Genomic DNA, 14,744 nt, shown 5'->3' with positions numbered 1-14,744 from the left:
AATGAAGAAAAATTTAAAACACTCTTGAAGACAAATGGATATATTTCTTAGTCCTGGATAATATAATTTGATACCATAAAGATATAAATCATCTCTAACACTATCCTAATAAAACTACAAGTATTTTGCCTGGAACTAGACAAATGGATTGCAAAGTTTATATTGAAAAGCAAGCATATATGATCACAAAGAAAAATGTGGAGAAATAAAGGATCAAAGAGGAGAACTAACTCTATTGAATACCAATGAATAATAAATGCTCTATAGTTAAAGCAGTATATAAATAGATGGACAGATCTGGGTTTAAAGTTCAGAAACAGAAACAAAAAAGAAATGTATTGTATGAATGAGATGCCACCTGAAATCAATGGAGAAAACAAATATTAATACATGGTGTCAGGACAACTGCACAGCCATTTGGAAGAGATAACTTGAATCCTTAACATATATCATATTCCATGAAAAACTCAAAAAGAAAAAATGAGCCATATAAACAGAAAAAAACTTATCTGTAACATTGCTGTGGGGAAAACTTTTAAAATTATACTAATAGTAGAGATGCAATAGCAGAAAGCACTATTTTTGACATTAATAAAAAGAAGCTTTGTAGAAAATGTGCCATAAAAAAGTAAAAAAAAAAAAATGACAACTGGTAGAAATATAACTGCAACATGTCACAGGTAAAGAGCTAACTTCCTTAATTTGTGAAACACTAAAAAATGGAGAAAACACAAAGATTCATACACACCAAAAAACAAAAAACAAAAACAAAAAAGCACACCACACAAGTGTTTCTTAAACATGAGAAATTTATTTATAGCAAGAGAAATGCAAATTAAATCTATAACCGAAAGTTCTTTTGATTTAATTGAAAATTTGAAAAGAAAGGTTCATGTTAAGTCACTGGGAAAAAAATTAAGATTACCATTTCTCATTTTCAGAAGCTTCAAAGTACAATTTTTTTTCTGGGACCAATTGAGAGAAATTTGAATTTGGCTGGATATTAGATAGTATGATTCCTGTATGAAAGTTACATTTTTTGGATGTGATTATGAAGTTGTGGTTAAATAAACATGTGCTATCCTTAAGAAATACATGCTATAATAATTATCCTCAACATACTTGAGGATTTTATGGCAGAAGAGACTTCTGTATTCCACCTGGATCCTGGAAGCAGGAAGTCCTGTAATAACACATCCAACCACAGCAGAGTAGAAATGAGCCATGTTGTAGTGTATTTAGGCAGAGTGGGCCCATGAAGAGACTGAGTTACTTTACAATGTAACCACTTAACTTTCTGTTCCATGAAGAGTGTGGAGTTGGGAGGGGGATAGAACACACTACTGACAATTAATCTTGCCCACTGAAAGTACTCCCAACATTTATGCATCAATTCAGACTCAGCACATTACTTGGTCTTTTAGGGTTTGGTTTGCTCGGTAAAATATAGGGCGTCCAGTTAAATTTAAATTTCAGATTAAAAGAGGAATAAACTTTTAGGGAAAGTATGTTCCATATAACATTTAGGACATATTCATACTAATGAAATAATTTGTTGCTTATCTGAAATTTCTGTATTTTATTTGGAGTATCTGGCTACCCTATTTGGAGTTCTCTTTTTCCCCTCTTCCTTTTTCCTGGCATTCAGGTAGAGCAGGAAGCTTAAATCACAGCAGGGAAGCTACTTTGGAAAGTAACCTTTTCTCTCTTTATACCCTTTGTCACTGTCATTTGCAATCTGTTCTCAGCACAGTCAGGGCTCAGGACCTGGGAATCCTCATGCAACTGACTTTGACCAACCTCAAATCTCACTGTTATGCTATTGCCCCAAAGATTACACAGCTCCTCTATCTGGCTCCTGGTTTAGCCAGTCAGTCCTACGGCGTCTGCTTTGGAGGTCCTACACCTTATTTCTTAGTTATTTCTACTTGTGGCCATGTGAACTTTTTTCAGATCTCCTCAGTATCCCACTAAACTGGGGTAAACCGGAGGAGCTATCTTTCTCTGTTTACCCTCTTTGGAACTCTGATATGAATATATTAAAATTTTGTGCCCAGCATGGTGGCACACGCCTTTAATCCCAGCTACTTGGGAGGCTGAGACAAGAGGATCCCAAATTCAAGGCTGGCTTGGGCAATACAGCAAGAGCCTGACTCAAAATTAAGAAATAAAAAGAGTTGGAGATATAGTTCAGCATTCCCTGGGTTCAGTCTTTAACAAACAAAAAATACCTTTGTATTCTACCACATAATCTCTAAATCCTTTTTTTTTTCTTTAAAAAGTTCTGGTTTCTTTTGTTTCAACTTAAGTATTTTTCTGTTGTCCTATTTCTCTGTGCATATTCTTTTTATAGTGTTTTAATCTGCTGTGAAACCTAGGCATTATTTTAATGTTATTGTAGTTTTTTAGTTTTAGAATTTCTATTTTTATTTCTCTAGTTTTCTGGCAAAAGTTTCCATTTTAATCTAGTTTATCTTTTCCTCTATTTGCATGGACATACTAATCACGGTTATTTTCCATAAACTCTGCTAACTTAATCCTTGTGTCATTATTTCTATTGTTTTTTTCCCCTCCTTACTACTTTTAATCATTTAGTCTTTTAGAATGACTGATAATTTCTTACATAGAATGCTGGTATTCAATGTAAAGGCTCTAGGTATCACCATGCCTGCCATTTATTTTTAAAATGCTTTAAAAATTAATAGTAAAGCAAATGTAAAGACATGTTAACAACTGGCATATTTAGGTAGATGGTGTTTGGGTTTGAAATTTTAATAAACAAAAACTTGGAAGAACATTCTTGGTTTTTCCCTCTGAGTTATTCATTCTAAGTTTTAAAGTTAACTTGGTGAGCATTTATTGAGCACCTACCATGCATTACATCCTTGTACTGCTGGGAAGTGATGATGAACTAGGTAATTAGATCATTCTCTTTTAGTCTCCTCATTCACAAAAAAGAGAAAGAGTAAGAACATCCACCTTGTGGGATGGTGATTAGAGCAGAGTAGGTATCTAACCAACCATGGCCAATATCATTCCTCAATTTTGTTCACTGTTGATCTAATTTTTATCAATTTGATGGTTTTGTTTTTTTAACTTTAAACAAAAATATCTTCCATTTTATACATTGTTCCCAATCCATTTCCTGATGTTACTACTCATTTAACTTTGTTAATATTATAGGACATTTGAAGTCTTAGGGAGAAGATATAAAATCAAAGTGGATATTAAGTTAAAATGGTTGGGGTATTTCTCTAAAATAAGGTCTAAAGTTTATATTCATATAGATAGATTTTACTGATAATTTTGTCCTGGTCTAAGATTGGTTATAAAGTAAAAGCAAGTAGAGAAAGGTCTCTAAATTTATTTTTAAAATACTAGATGTTAAACTAATTAAAAATTTAGAAAATTTAGAAATCTTAGTACTTTCCCCTCAATTTTGCTTGTTTTAGACACCATATATATTTAATATTTTATTTTATCAATGACTAAGAGCACTCTGTTTTCCCATTCTGCTCCACCCACTAATGCTGTGAGACACTAATGGCTTGGTCTGATAAATGCAGGGTTCATTTTGAGTCCACACCATACAACTTATCATTAAGTTCTAAAGTGTTCCATTTGGTGCAAACTGTGATCATAGTTTATAACTTACTATGCAAAGAACCATTATTTTTTTGATGCTGTTTTATTTATTTTTATTTTAATGTAACACATGTAGATATTAACAAAGAAAACACAAAAACAGTTCTATAAAAATAATATTTCATAACAAAAATAGAGAATAACAATGGTAAATACACTGTATATCATGATCTTAAAAGAATACATTTTTCAATTGCTAATCTATCTCTCAACTCATTTCCTAATAATACTATTCCTTTTTTGCATAAAACATTTTAATTATTAACAAGCAAAGAATTATTTTAATGCAATAGAATTTAAAAAAACAACCTACAGTTTATTTATCCAACTTGTAAAGGTAATACTTAAAATATGACCCAATAATATAAAATCATAAGTGATATTTTTGACATTACGTTTATTTTAAAAATAGCAAAATACTTCTACTTCCTATTTTCCTTGTATACCTTTGGAGAAGACTAGAACAGATATATATTAGCATTAAGATCAATCATCTCATATATCTTAAGAATCATATATTGCATTTCTATAGAAACTTTACTACTACTATTACTAATTTACTAATACTATAGCAAATTTGTGACTATGATAATGTAAATTTTAAATTACAACAAAGTAAATGTTATTATACATTCAGAATAAGATTAAAATAAATAACTACAGAAATAATTTAACATTCTATGGAGCACATACTATGTGGCAGATTCTAAGAACACAAAAATAAATAAAAAGTAGTCCCTGCCGTTAAGAAGTTCACAGTCTAAAGGGGAAAGTAAAAAAATAAAACAATTTAATACAGTTTGACAGCTCTGAGAATGGTATAAACAAAGAAATATAGAAATCTCAAGAGGGTCACTTAATCCTTAACTGCAGTTAAGGGCTGGTCAAGGTGCTGAATTTTGGAAAAAAGTTTCCAAGAAAAGAATTAATGATGGATGAGAGGAAGCACATTCCAGGTATATCAGGCAGCAAAGTAAGGAATTTCATATTTAGGGAACTGCAGATAGTTTGGTATAACTGAAAGTTATAGGGTGGGATAGTTGTGAGAGAAAAAGCTAGAAAGATAGGCCAGACCACATTATTAAAGGCATTATAGGCTTTGCTAGGGAATTTTGAATTCTACTTGCATGCAGTATGGAGCTTAAGTTAGGGGTGACCTGCTAATGTGGGGGTTTTAGAAAGATGATTCTACCAAGAGTAAGAAGGAACCAGAGGCAGAATCACCAGCTTAGATGTTTCTATAGTAATTCCAACTTCAAATAAGAATAAGAATTAAGTATTGAAGAGAAAGAAAGAAGGAGAAGGGTTGGATCACTTAGGTATTGGATGATACAGGAAGAACTGATGGTTGACTGGACATGGAAAATGATGGAGAAAGGTAAAAACTGTGACCATCAAGAAGCACCAGTCATTCATTAAGGTAGAGACTAGAGGAAGACCAATTAGTTTTGTGAGATAATGAATTTTGATTCTGGTGTTTGTGATTTAGCTAACACTGCCACAGATAGTGGTTTATGTGTTTCTGAAGCATAATGAGGAGATCTAATCTTGTCTCAGGAACACTGACATCATCTAACAATGGTAGTTGACACGAAGAGTTGACAGCATCACCTAGGATTTTCAGAATATAAAAGATGAAAGGAGAATAGTTTGAACTTTAGGGAACACTGACATGTAATGAATAGACAAAGGTAAGGGAGACCTTGAAGAAAACCGGAACACTTTAGAGAAGGCAAAGAAAAATCCAAGATAGTCTAGCCTTAAACCTTGGAGGAAAGAGTTACAAGAACTGAGTGCTTATATGTGTCAAATGCATTAACAACTAAGACACTCAATGGATTTGGCAGTTAAATCACTTGTACCATGGATACAACAGTTTCAAGCATGTGGAAAATGGTCACACTACAGCAGGTTGAAAAATGAATGATGGAATCAGAAGCAAGAAGCTTTTTATGAGGACATAAAATGAGAAGCACTAAAGACAATGCATTGTATGATATCTTAAAAACTAAGATATTCATGTAAACCACAAATATCACATACTTGAAAACAGACAAAGGAAACTACATCAAGTAAGACTTCTAATGCAAAGGCTGAAACTCAATTTGAATTAGTTCAGCACAGCAGACAGGGAATGACTGGAACCATGGTCTTTTAAAACATTTTCTTTGGCGGTACTGGGGATTGAACCCAGGGTCTTTGAACTGAACTATATCCCCTATCCTTTTTATTTTTTTACTTTGAGACAAGGACTTGCCAAGTTGGCAAGTTGGACTAAGTTGTCCAGGCTGGGCTCAAACTTGTGATCCTCCTGTCTCAGCCTCTCAGAGTGCTGGGATTACAAGCGTGGGGTCTTGAATACAAACACGCCTCTCTGCAGCTATTTCTTTTTCCTGTTGGCTCTACATTCTCTTACTGAAGATCGATTTTCTGGGAGGGAACAGTTTCATTCACTAATGAGAAAAGGGCCTCTGTATGAGATTCTGGAAGAGGGTGATTTGGCTCATGTTCCTAACCCTAGACTAAACCTAGAGGTTGGGAGAGACAGGATGTCAAAAATACCATAATGGAAAAGAAATGAGAAGAGCAATTCTCCCTAGTTAGGTGATCTCTATTAACAGACAAAGTATGGCAGGACTGCTCCTTGGGAGTTGTCCATGGCAGACTTACTATCTTTCTCCTTCCATAGGTTGTTGCCTCTCCCTAATCCTTTTATATTTCTTCTCTTTTGCCTGGCATCCTAAATTCTAAAGAGAAATCTCACTTAAGTGATTAAGATGTTACCTGATAAATCCAGTATCTAGAATATCTGATGATGTAAATCCTTTCCTTAGTCTAAGTATCTAAGTTGATGTGCTTTAACTTGCAGAAAAGTGACGTATATTTAAAAAGAACTATAGAAGCTAGCCCCAGGAGGTTGAGGTCCATTGCAATATTTCAGAGAAGAAAAAAATGTGTCACATACTCTGGATGACGACCCCCCAACCCCCAGCCACATGGAGCTTTCCTGCCCTGTTCCTCCTTTCTATCTCTATAAAAGCTCTTTGTGCTCCTGAGCCCCAGAAGATGGAGCTCTAAAGTTGATAGCCACTCTATCTTCTCAGCCCTTGAATAAACCTGATTCCTTCCCATCAGTTCTTTTTTAAAAATTAATTTTATTGGTACATTTTAGGTATACAATATAATGACATTCATCATTGGAAATCTGAGCCTTTACATAGTCTCTCTTGGTTCTTATTTTTTCCCCATTCCCCTTTCCTCCCTTCAACCTCTCCATCCCTCCCTATTTACAAAGACTTTGTTTCCATTTTTTCCTTTTCTCATATTAATTCCATTTCCTTCTTTCCTTTCCCCTACCCCTCCCACTTCCCCTTCCCCTTTGCCCCTTTTCTTCCTATTTCACATTATCTATTATACAATCAGTTCTTATGTTCTGAGAATTGGCCTTCAAGTAGTGAGCAGCCCAGACCCATGCTGGTAACAAATTGTGAAGGAAGTAAGGAGGTTGGACAAAGTCAATCCTTATTCATTAAAATAATAGATAATAATGTATATGTACAAATGCTGCTGTACATAGATACTATTCAGTAAAATGCTTTAATGGGCTTGATTTTCCCTGTACTTTCAAAATTTCAAAGTGCTTTCTTAGTATCTCTTATTAAATAAGATTAGTAGGATATCTTTTTTTCTAATTACATTTTTATTAAGAAGGCATGGGCAGAAGAGAATGCTGTTGTGTCTAGAAATTAGACTTTATGACTAGTAGGAGAAACTGGTATAGAAGACATAGGAAAAGATGGGCTAGCAGTCTTCAAATATTTAAATACAATCATATAGAAGAAGTTCTAGAGAAAAGAACCAGGACTACAGTGAGGTGGTCTTCCGTTCAATGAGGAAGAATTTCAAATGATCAGAGTAATTCTAGAGTACAATAGGACTGTTTTGTGACATACTAGAGATCCTATTACTAGAAGTGTTTGAACTTGGGGTGGCTGACATATGTGTTTCAGTGAGGGAAGTTACTGAATAGCTCTGAAAGCTGGATAGCCTGATTTTTAAGTCCTCTTCTAATTTTAAGAAGATAGGAGATAATAAATCATCCTCTGGATTCTTATTTGCCGTACTACAGAGCACATTTTAAGAAAATCTCATACAAACTAAAATCTTTTGTAGACATTTTTTGCTATGGTGCTTACCAGAGTCAGAACTGTAATTTGGGAGAGGGAGTAGGGAGTACTGTATCATCTGCTTTTATGAAAAAGAGAAAAGTTGAAATAAAGGTTCCTGGAAAGTTATAAACTGTAACAAAGTCAAGTGTTAAGGTTTCTCTAGAATAATCTTTTTTTTTTCTTGGTACTGGGATCGATCTCGGGACCTTCCACTTGCGAGGCAGGCGGTGGCTCTCTTGAATAATTTTTTATTATGGACATGAAAAAAAGGAGCTGAAAGTCCTTTGTTTTGGTATCTACAAAGAGTACATTAGATGGTGCTATTAGGCTGTGAGAAAGAGTTAATAAGTGAGATGTGTGGCAGTTCTGAAGGTAAAATGGAAAACTGGAAACTTCTCATGAATTTTCAGGCCCTCAGGATCATCTCAGGTTTGTGGGAAAGTAATAAAATATTAATCTGATGAACTTTGACCCTAAAATTGGATTACTTTTAACCTAAACCACAAGTTTAACGTAATTTAAAATAATTTCACTGTTTGACAATTCAGACTGATTCCACCGAAATGGAAATTTTAGCTATGAAATGTGAATTTATTATTAATTTAAACAAATTCCTATTCTTTTTACTTAGCTAGTCCTCTAAAGCTAGTTACATCTATTCTTGATAGATATTAAAAAATAGTTTCTTCAAGTTGCTTGCTAAATTTTAAAAATTATTTTTAAACAGAAAACACTAAGCTCGGTTGTTTAAATTATTGCAATATACTAACACAAATACATGAAACAATACATTTTGAAATCATTCTATCAGTATATTCTTATGAAAATAACATTCCATGATTTTTCACAAGACAGCAAAACCATAAAAATATTTTTTACTAAAGTGCAAAATAAATATAAAGCTTTACTTTAATAATATTTTCTTTTCAATGTTAAATATTTAAAAGGTGGAGAAAATGTATAGATAAAAATACATGTTTTGCACCCTGAATCATTTTAATTTTAAACTCTCAGAGTTACAAGATGTTTATGATTTTTTCACTTATCTCTCCAGTTCTGCTTCAAGAATTTCCCCCCATGTATCTGCATCCATTGGGCACATGATTTTCTCTGGTAGGCTAATGGGAGAACAGATGTTGCTGTATCTGCCACTTAGCCATTCGTATTTCACTTTACTCTTCTGGTAATTCCTCAGTAGTATTACCTGAAAGGAAAAGAACCATCATCACTGAAAAACAATGTGGCAGGTTGTTGGTTAGTGAATTTGTCTAAAACTAGAGAAATTAACTCACAAGGCTACAAGGAAGATTATACACATATATCAATGAATATATTAATACACATATATTACACACATATTAATGAACTGATATGCATGTGTGCATATGTATGTATGTATATCCATGTAAATACAGAGAATAAGCCACAGAATTTACTGGAGGTTTTCAATAAGGTGGAGTGACAAGAAACAGCTACTTTCACTTAACAGAGGAACACTTCTTAATGTGGGATTTGAAAAATATATGACAGATGTGAGATAATGTGGATAAGTGTTTAGCAGGGAAAGACTAATAACACAAATTTACTCATTCTCCAGTCAACATATTCTGTTTATCTGCATATGTAATCCTACCATCTCCAAAGTAAACATGCTCTGTTTGTTTTTCTACATATCTAATCTTCCCTTCACCAAAGTCAACATACTCTGTATGTTGTATACTCTGCATTTGTAATCCTACCTCCTCAAAGCAGAAGTGCCTCAAAATTGCTAACATGACATCATCAAAAGCAATGTAAACTATAAAGGTTAAGCTTACCCTCCAGGGATATCCATTTTCTAGGTCATTATCGATTTCTCTTCGGCACACAGCTCTGACAGTCAAGCAGTGAGGTTTCCATAAGGAGTCACTGTTTCTTATTGTGTGATTCCAGCTCCTGCATGTCACTGAAGCTCTGCACAAACTCTGAATGTCTAGCTGACTGAAAATTTTAAAAGTGACTTCTAGAGGTAGCAGTTCAACGAAGTTATTTTGACTCTCACTTTTTTCCTTCTCAGCATCCACAAAGTTCAATTCTATGTCACAAACTCTCAATTTATTGTTCCTTTTGGAATTTTTCTGCATAGCTTGATGTTTTAGTAAGTTATCCTCATTTGTAATCTAAAAAGCAAATTTAAACATACTCAAGTTTCTTCAGATTGGACAGTAAATTTTACTCTGAATCTGATATTTTTTTGGCCATGATTTAAATAGTTTTCCAATCTATAAAACTGGGCAAACGCTGCTTCTCTTTTGTGTGTTCTTGTAAAGATTGACAGGAATAATTATAAAATATGTAGCCTCATCTCTGAATTGTACATGGGAGTGTTCTTTTTGAACATTTTAAGCAAATGAGCTTGTTTCTAATTTTTTTGTTTCTAAAGAAATTATCTAAAATAGGAAAATATTCTTCATGTTAGACCCATATTTATTGAGTTTAATAATAATGACTGCTATGGGAACATATTCAAGTACTTATTGCAAGTACTTCTGGAAATGTGGATGAATCAATCAGATTAAACTCCTTGCCATTAAATTCATCTGTAATAAACCTGCTGGACTTTTAATAAAAAGAATTGTGAAATTAATTATACCTTATGGATAGGTAGTCACATTCAACACAAATACTACCTAAAATGGACAAAAAGATGAGATCCCAGTTATAAAGGCACAAAGTTTCAAGTATGCAATTCTAAGATCAGTGTTTTAGAAAGGGTCCCTTGAAACTATCCCATACATAGTTAATCATGAGCTAAAGATAAGTTACTGAAACTATCACAGAAGTAACAAGTATAAACAAAAATATACAATGTAATTTTGTTACCTATAACGTGTGACTAATGATTTCAAGTGCAGTTTCAGCTAATTTATTCAAGGCATGTTGGTGTAGGCTTCTCAATCAGGGTAACCATAGCTGTGAACATCACCACCCTTGAACTACTTTTGCATATAAAGACAGCTTGTATTTACTTAAAATCAGTTTATAACATTTTGCTCTTCCTTTTAAAATGAGGGATTAGGGTGTAACAGAGGGACTTAAAACACAGCTACTTTTTTTTAAATTGGCTGTTAACAGTTCCCTTTTCTACAAGTGATAGTCGCTTATGTTTCTGGTCTTGCCAAGACCACGGTGGCTTGCATTCATTAGGTTATGATCCAAATTAGTTGTGGTAGTTGTACAGTAATTGTAATGTCTGTGTTCAACAAAGGACTTCCTCTTGAGCGTCTGGTAAAGAAAGCAACTCGGTAAACGCAAGAACGTAAATCAAGAACAAGTTCTTGCCACACCCCTTTCCTCTCCCACCATCATTACAAACCAAAGCCAAACTATCATGCTCTTGAATCTCATAAGAGAATATTGCACTGCAGTTAAAGATTTGCTACTTCTCCCAGGATCTCACTGGAGAATAAAATTTTTCCTCGAGTCAAAAGAGTTCCACGTCGCGTCAAAAGAAACGGAGGCGGACGAAAGCTTTTGATTTTAAGTGGAGATGCGGTGGGCAGGTTTCTTAAAATCTCACTAGAAATTTTCCACGTTCAGTTTCGACCAGATGTCTGGAAAACTGCTCCCTTTCTGCCCCTTTTCATTTGTTTACCAATTTTTGCTCAACTGTCCCTCCAGTAGGTGAGATTCCCTTTCAAGTGTCACAGGAGGGAGGGGTCGGAGGGGCAGGCGCCGGTCGGCTAGACTAGGTCTCAGTGAGCCCCGCACCCCGTCTGGATCCCCCAAGGTCGGGGTAACGATCCCGCGGTCCCATACAGGCCGCCTTTCTAGCGTGGTCTGTGTGGACTGCAGCCACCCAAGTCCCAAGAACTCAAGCACTGACAACTGAACAAAAACAACCGCTGGTATCCCCGTGGCTCCAGGCCGCTGAGGGAAGGCTGCGCTTGCGTCGGGACCGCCCTACGCTTCGGGCGTTGGAGGCCAACGCAATAAGAGAAGGAAGACCCTCCTACCTGTTGTGGCCGTAGGACTTCTCCTCCCGCGATTTAAATTCTCCGGGATTTGAGACCTTCCCCATAATCCTTCATGTCCCACCCACTTTGGCCCCGCCCTGGTCACGCGATTCGCACAGGCGCAGAGGGGCGGCGCAGTGCCTTCTGGGATTGGTAGTTTTCTTAAGGCATTTTAGTTTGGCAAATGAGGAGGAATGAAAGCATCAGGGACTCCAAGATCCAGCGTCCCATGAAGCCTGTGGGCGGTGAGAAGGGTGGTGAGGGGGAGAAGCCCGGGCTTTCAAACAGAAATTTGGAGGCGGTCTGAGTGGGGGAATCCCCGAACGCGTCAGTGGCGCAGGTGGAGGGCGGGACTTCGAGTGTGGGGCTGGGAAGCTTAGTCCGGTAGGACTGCTCTCACCCTAGCAGAGTTGGGAATCCCCCTCCCCCCGTGTTTCTTCGGGGCTTGGGCTTGCCCCGTGCTTCTGTGGAAGGCGGAAAGAACTGCAGGGGCGGTCTTCTCAAGAAGGAACGTAACCCTTGCCTGCCATGTCTGGGGGCTTCGAGCTGCAGCCGCAGGACGGCGGCCCCCGGGTGGCCCTGGCGTCCGGGGAGACGGTGATTGGCCGCGGGCCGTTGCTAGGAGTAAGTGTGGGAAGAGGCTCGGGCGGACCCCGCGGATCTGCAGGATCCTTGCTAGGTCCGAAGTCCTTTCGAACCGGAATCGATTTCCCACCAGCCAGTCCTGCCCGTCTGGATTGTAGAAGTTTGAGGCAGCACATTTTACAATCAACTTTAGTCAACTCACAAACATTTCGTTATGTTGCCTTTAAAAAGCGCTGACTGTACAGTCACCATTATCACTTTATCCAGGGGTTGTCAAACTAGGTCAGTGGGGCCAAATCCAGCTCTTGTTTGTGTGGCTCATCAGCTAAATAGTTCTTCGGTTTTAAAATGTAAAATGTAAAAAAGATCTATTAACTTTTCTGGACATATAGTTACTCCAAGGGTTGAGATTATTGCTTCTAGGCCTGTAAGCCTAAAATGTTTACAGTAGCACCTGGCTCATTACAGCAAAAGGTTTGTCCACCCCTGATCTTTTTTTTTTTTTTGGTACTGGGGCTCGAACCCCTGATCTTATCTCCCCTAGGCTAATTTCTTTTTAAGCTTTGACTTTCTTTGAAGGACCAGGTAGGCCCTACTTTTATTATAATGTCATTTTTAGTAATATCAGTAGCCAACCCTTAAGTAGAATGTGACAACTGTCCCAGTCACTGGCATAAGGACACTTCTTATGCATCAACTAATAATGCTTTTTTAAAAAACCCTATGAACCAGGTGCTTTTATTATCCCCATTGTTCAGACAAGAAAATTGAACCATAAATAGGTTATTTAAAGCTTTTGGGTGCACATTGCCACAACGCCATATATTCTGTATCCTTTTGGGAGGATTAGGAGTTAGAAAATTGGCAAATTGCTTTTGGAATTCTATGTATCTCTCCCTTAACTACATCTGTGTGAGTGCATGTACGTTTCCCCTAACATTCAGTATTTCTTACATAATGCTCGCTTTGTAGAGAACATTTCGCAGATCTTAGCACTGTGGAGCTTACAAAGATGAATGGGGTATGGGGTTCCTGTCTTGTAGGAATTTTCTCTTGGACAGTTTATACAGACCTGTGGCAGCTGATACCAGAGAGTAAAGAGCGCTGATTAATTTTCTGATTAACTTCCAGTGTCTGAATGGAACCATTAGTTCCTGGCAGCAGGAAAGGGAGAACTGGTTTTAAGGTTCTTAGGGAAATTGGTCCTAAGGGTGCATGTATGTATGTGTATAAATGCATATGTATACGTAGTAAGGTTACTGAGAAAGAAGTTCACATTGCTGTTTTGGGTTTTTTTTCTTTCTTTCTGGGCAAGTGATTATTTAAATGTTTGGATAACATCTTATTACTTTTCTCCAGGTTTTTTTTTTTTCTTTGTGGTACCAGAGATTGAGCTCAGGACCTTGCGCTTGCCAGGCAGGCACGGTGCCACTGAGCTACATCCCTGGCCCTACTTTCCTCCAGTTTGCTAGCCTATACAAACATTTGAAGGAACTCCTGGGAGGTGTTTTGTTTTGTTTTTGATATGGAGGTTAGGAACTTGATGAAATATCTGTTTCATCCAGTAATCATATGCCTGTTATTAAAAAGCTTTGACTTGCTTAAGAAGTTGTGTCACCCATACAGAGTACTGTGGGTTTGGTTAAAAGATAGATGGATTTTTGGCCTGTGTTTTTATAAACTTGACAGCAGCTTGCGGACCTTTTCATTATTTGTAGCTTATTTTTTGTGTAATGTGTGGTATCTGTTTTTAAAAATGACAAATAGAACGTTGGTCAATTATCTTGTCAGGATTTTGCTTTCCTTTTTGTGTGTGTGTGTGTGTGTGTGTGTGTGTGTGTGTGTGTGTGTGTGGTACTAGGGATTGAACCCCTAGCTAGCCTTTTTTATTATTATTTTTTAAAATTTTGAGTCAGAGTCTGCTTAAGTCCCAAAGTTGTCTGGGCTGGGTTTGAATTTTCAGTCCTCCTACTTCAGTCTCCCAGAGTGCTGGGATCACAGGTGTGCACCACTATACTATGGCTTTGTTTTTTTACACAGTCATTCAGTAATGAGATTCTGTCATGAAGTTTGACAGATATTAGAGGTGTTTATGAACAACATCCTAAATGTATTGAAAGAAAAATTTGAAAAACAAGCACATCACTTTGTGACTTTTAGATGCTGGAGCTGACACATGTACTTGTTTCTTCTCTGTGGTGTGTACTAATAGTGGTGGCATATACCTGTAATCTCAGTTACTTGGAGGCAGAAGCAAGAGGATTACAAGTTGGAGAGCAGCCTGCATGACATTATCTCAAAAAATAAAAAGCGTTGGAGCTGTAGCTCAGTTTTAAAGTGTCACTGGATG

General features: G+C 36.6%; 2 protein-coding genes across 8 annotated transcripts in view; one reads left to right on the top strand and one right to left on the bottom strand.

The window, feature by feature from the left end:
• Positions 1-894: 894 nt before the first annotated feature.
• On the bottom strand, positions 895-10,670 carry Fbxo48 (F-box protein 48). The gene is made up of 2 exons (XM_004849940.4): positions 9,632-10,670; positions 895-9,018 (listed from the first exon to the last, which is right to left on the bottom strand). The coding sequence occupies exons 1-2, from the start codon at positions 9,935-9,937 to the stop codon at positions 8,857-8,859; spliced, it is 468 nt and encodes a 155-aa protein (XP_004849997.1). The 5' UTR covers positions 9,938-10,670; the 3' UTR covers positions 895-8,856.
• Positions 10,671-12,032: 1,362 nt separating this feature from the next.
• Positions 12,033-14,744, top strand: part of Aplf (aprataxin and PNKP like factor) — a 113,956-nt gene continuing 111,244 nt past the window's right edge. The window contains exon 1 of one of the 7 annotated variants that reach the window (XM_021262522.2): positions 12,033-12,054. Coding sequence is in view for 4 of the 7 variants with exons in the window: in XM_021262518.2 (XP_021118177.2) it covers positions 12,338-12,433 (96 nt within the window). In the remaining 3 variants the exon portion in view is untranslated. Of the gene's footprint in view, positions 12,055-12,109; positions 12,434-14,744 lie in introns of those variants that run through there. The other 6 variants (XM_021262520.2, XM_021262518.2, XM_021262517.2 and 3 more) reach the window with 6 other exon arrangements.

Source organism: Heterocephalus glaber, unplaced genomic scaffold (genome assembly GCF_053883595.1).
Source record: "Heterocephalus glaber isolate CG9 unplaced genomic scaffold, H.glaber_assembly_v1.0 deba00001457, whole genome shotgun sequence".
Lineage (NCBI taxonomy): Eukaryota > Metazoa > Chordata > Mammalia > Rodentia > Bathyergidae > Heterocephalus > Heterocephalus glaber.
The sequence above is the reverse complement of the archived record's forward strand: the minus strand, read 5'-3'. Positions and strand labels throughout refer to the sequence as shown.

What these genes read in the sequence shown, in the direction of transcription:
- Fbxo48 (XM_004849940.4), bottom strand. Translation starts at nt 9,937, where the DNA reads ATGCAGAAAAATTCCAAAAGGAACAATAAATTGAGAGTTTGTGACATA. An exon ending in AAAATGGATATCCCTGGAGG is followed by an intron (nt 9,019 to 9,631) that starts GTAAGCTTAACC and finishes TTTTCCTTTCAG; the next exon opens with GTAATACTACTGAGGAATTA.